Source organism: Bombina bombina, chromosome 2 (assembly GCF_027579735.1).
Source record: "Bombina bombina isolate aBomBom1 chromosome 2, aBomBom1.pri, whole genome shotgun sequence".
In the NCBI taxonomy this organism is placed as follows: Eukaryota; Metazoa; Chordata; class Amphibia; order Anura; family Bombinatoridae; genus Bombina; species Bombina bombina.
In genome coordinates, this window is record NC_069500.1 from 272,699,752 (window position 1) to 272,704,340 (window position 4,589).

The 4,589-nt window shown below is 39.1% G+C and overlaps 1 protein-coding gene across 2 annotated transcripts in view; it reads right to left on the reverse strand.

The window, feature by feature from the left end:
* Window positions 1-290: 290 nt before the first annotated feature.
* Window positions 291-4,589, reverse strand: part of REEP5 (receptor accessory protein 5) — a 76,345-nt gene continuing 72,046 nt past the window's right edge. For both annotated transcript variants that reach the window (XM_053701544.1, XM_053701545.1), the window contains exons 4-5: window positions 1,743-1,911; window positions 291-723 (exon numbers count right to left, since the gene is read on the reverse strand). In XM_053701544.1, coding sequence (XP_053557519.1) covers window positions 674-723; window positions 1,743-1,911 — 219 coding nt within the window. In that variant the 3' untranslated portion in view covers window positions 291-673. The remainder of the gene's footprint in view (window positions 724-1,742; window positions 1,912-4,589) is intronic.

A 4,589-nucleotide genomic window follows, 5' to 3' on the forward strand; every position in this document is an offset into this window, starting at 1 on the left:
CATAAACAACTATCAAAACACCAATTACACTCCATTGCATTTTTAAACATTTAATTTGACTAAAGAGACAATGTAAGTTGTGGTGCCCATTCCCTTGGGTATGAATTGTTTTCAGCCCTCAATGGCAGCTATAGTGTTACTTTTTTTGCGGGTACATTATTTTTAGACCATATGTGCAATGACTTTATATAGCAATGCAATAGCATTCTCCATGCAAGTGGCTAGGACAAACCACAATGTAAATACACAAAACCAACAAAGATCCTGTGAAATAAGACACAGGGGAAAGGTTTGGCTTATTACCTTTTATTTAGGTCCATCTAATGCAGGACAAGACAATACATTTTAAAAGCCTTTCCCACATAAAGAGTAAAAAGTTGTTTTTTATGAATAAGCTTTGGACACTGCTGGCTGCTTTTAAATAAAATGCTCAATTCTTCTACAGACAACAGCAAAATAATACAACTACTTCAACACATTCTTTCTTCATATCAAAACAGGTTTCCAAGGCAACAATATTAATATCCTGCCATTTCAGTAAGGCCTGAAACACAGTCCTGTTCAAAGAATGCAGCAAGGAGTTTCAGGCCCCTCTGTCACAGAAGGAGTTAAGTGTATATCACTGGCCCCTATAAAAGAGAGCTGCTTATAGGGGGTGCTTGCTTGAGGACGCTTAGCTGCTTTTCTTCTCATCGCCCAGAAGATTCACAGCTGCCTTTTTAGCTGAAATGCAAAAGCAAATGAAGAGGAATTTTAAGATATTACACTCTATGATGTCATTTTCACACACAAAAAAAAAACTCTGAAAAAAACTAATTTAGCCGTACATGAAAGTTTAATTTTGACTAGACTGTCCCTTTAATGACAATTCACAATATATGAATTATAGGCTGTGTATTTCAATGTGATATCCTTTGAATTTAACTAGTGAATTATAGCCATTCTATATTAATAAACTATTATGTGCCGGTGAAGAAGACTGCAACAGCAATATTTGCATATGGAAATCTGGCTACATAATTAAAAAGTCCCTCCTAGCTATAAATGCAGTTAATAACCTTAAATTATTGTAGATCGACAATATTTGTGCGTTTAGTACTTTTCTCACCTCTTTTTTTGAGGTGATAATTCCAAATGTTTTAAACAAAGGTGAGATCTGACGTTGCACCTGATATTAAAGGGTTTCTATATATGCAATATGACGATTGTGCTTAGGTGGCTGATGCATTTAAAAGACTGACACCTTGCAATTTCTATCCGTTAGTAAAGTCAGCATCACAGAGTGATCATGGCAAAGCGGGCAAGGTCTGAATGAGCACAGTAAAGTAGGGAGGTGCATTTATTGCTTTGGTGCACAGACAAATGTCGCCATGTGACATTTCACATGATATCTTGTGTTCTCAATTTGTCACAGTAAAATCTTGCCGCTACATTTGGCCATCAGCTAAAGCTACAGCCAGTGCATGTGATGTATACTGTATATACTATACATACAACCTCTGTACACCTGTTTTCTACCATGAATATCATTTTGAACCAAACTTTTTCACTGTAAAACAACCATAAGGCATAAAAATACTAACAGAATTCAACAAAAGTAACAAACAACATCTTAACGTGAAAATATACAGAACAAAAAGATAGAGAACTGTATAGATGAGAATAAATCTACCATTATATTTTTACATTTTGTTGCGTGCAGGGTGTACAAAGGCTACCAGTACTCTGAAGGGACAAATTACCTTCCTTTCCAAAGGTGTCAACTGTCTCAGATGCTTTGTCTTTTATGTCCTTCACAACACGATCCATCTGACCTTCATGCTTCAAGAAAAATGGACGGATGATTTTCTTATAGATTAACACTGCGCCATTGGAGGGGTTTGGAGACATGCACCACACTAAGAAACCAGACTGTGAGAGAACAGGACAATATTCAGTACATGCAGGTCACTTCCCAAACAAACTGGATACCTAAAACATTAACCATGCACTTGCAAACTTAAAATAAGCACAACTTTATTAGCTATGGCTTGGTATTAGCAGAGGTCTAGTTCTAGCCCAGCCATGAAACAAACCTTTATTAAAATGCAATACTCAACACATACTCAGCTGCCAATGATCGCAACATTTTTTAGAGAAGAGTTTAAAAAAAAAAAAGTATTTTAATTCAGAGGGATTCCCAAGTTCTGATAGAGGCCCACAGGAATGTTTTGAGAATAAAGTGGTACAAAATAATGTGGATGTCTCAAGGGACAACAATAAAGCATACACGTTTGGTAAATGTACTGACCCAACACAAAAGCTGCATCAGATCTACATTATATAAAAGAAGTTATGAGGATGTTGAGACTTGTTTTTATCTGTGTGCACTACAGTGTTCTGTATAAGTACTGCAGGGATTAAGTTGCTGTGTGTATGTGTGTACTGCAGTGTTCTGTATAAGTACTACAGGGATTAAGTTGCTGTGTGTATGTGTGTGTATGTGTGTACTGCAGTGTGCTGTATATGTACTGCAGGGATTAAGTTGCTGTGTATATGTGTGCACTGCAATGTGCTGTATAAGTACTACAGGGATTAAGTTGCTGTGTGTATGTGTGTACTACAGTGTGCTGTATAAGTACTGCAGGGATCAAGTCGCTGTGTGTGTGTGTACTACAGTGTGCTGTATAAGTACTGCAGGGATCAAGTTGCTGTGTATATGTGTGCACTGCAGTGTGCTGTAGAAGTACTGCAGGGATTAAGTTGCTGTGTGTATGTGTGTACTACAGTGTGCTGTATAAATACTGCAGGGATCAAGTCGCTGTGTGTGTGTGTGTGTGTGTGTGTATGTACTACAGTGTGCTGTATAAGTACTGCAGGGATCAAGTTGCTGTGTATATGTGTGCACTGCAGTGTGCTGTAGAAGTACTGCAGGGATTAAGTTGCTGTGTACAGGGAGTGCAGAATTATTAGGCAAATGAGTATTTTGACCACATCATCCTCTTTATGCATGTTGTCTTACTCCAAGCTGTATAGGCTCGAAAGCCTACTACCAATTAAGCATATTAGGTGATGTGCATCTCTGTAATGAGAAGGGGTGTGGTCTAATGACATCAACACCCTATATCAGGTGTGCATAATTATTAGGCAACTTCCTTTCCTTTGGCAAAATGGGTCAAAAGAAGGACTTGACAGGCTCAGGAAAGTCAAAAATAGTGAGATATCTTGCAGAGGGATGCAGCACTCTTAAAATTGCAAAGCTTCTGAAGCGTGATCATCGAACAATCAAGCGTTTCATTCAAAATAGTCAACAGGGTCACAAGAAGCGTGTGGAAAAACCAAGGCGCAAAATAACTGCCCATGAACTGAGAAAAGTCAAGCGTGCAGCTGCCAAGATGCCACTTGCCACCAGTTTGGTCATATTTCAGAGCTGCAACATCACTGGAGTGCCCAAAAGCACAAGGTGTGCAATACTCAGAGACATGGCCAAGGTAAGAAAGGCTGAAAGACGACCACCACTGAACAAGACACACAAACTGAAACGTCAAGACTGGGCCAAGAAATATCTCAAGACTGATTTTTCTAAGGTTTTATGGACTGATGAAATGAGAGTGAGTCTTGATGGGCCAGATGGATGGGCCCGTGGCTGGATTGGTAAAGGGCAGAGAGCTCCAGTCCAACTCAGACGCCAGCAAGGTGGAGGTGGAGTACTGGTTTGGGCTGGTATCATCAAAGATGAGCTTGTGGGGCCTTTTCGGGTTGAGGATGAGTCAAGCTCAACTCCCAGTCCTACTGACAGTTTCTGGAAGACACCTTCTTCAAGCAGTGGTACAGGAAGAAGTCTGCATCCTTCAAGAAAAACATGATTTTCATGCAGGACAATGCTCCATCACACGCGTCCAAGTACTCCACAGCGTGGCTGGCAAGAAAGGGTATAAAAGAAGAAAATCTAATGACATGGCCTCCTTGTTCACCTGATCTGAACCCCATTGAGAACCTGTGGTCCATCATCAAATGTGAGATTTACAAGGAGGGAAAACAGTACACCTCTCTGAACAGTGTCTGGGAGGCTGTGGTTGCTGCTGCACGCAATGTTGATGGTGAACAGATCAAAACACTGACAGAATCCATGGATGGCAGGCTTTTGAGTGTCCTTGCAAAGAAAGGTGGCTATATTGGTCACTGATTTGTTTTTGTTTTGTTTTTGAATGTCAGAAATGTATATTTGTGAATGTTGAGATGTTATATTGGTTTCACTGGTAAAAATAAATAATTGAAATGGGTATATATTTGTTTTTTGTTAAGTTGCCTAATAATTATGCACAGTAATAGTCACCTGCACACACAGATATCCCCCTAAAATAGCTATAACTAAAAACAAACTAAAAACTACTTCCAAAACTATTCAGCTTTGATATTAATGAGTTTTTTGGGTTCATTGAGAACATGGTGGTTGTTCAATAATAAAATTAATCCTCAAAAATACAACTTGCCTAATAATTCTGCACTCCCTGTATATGTGTGCACTGCAGTATGCTGTATAAGTACTATAGGGATTAAGTTGCTGTGTGTATGTGTGTACTTGTCAGTGTGCTGTATAAGTACTGCAG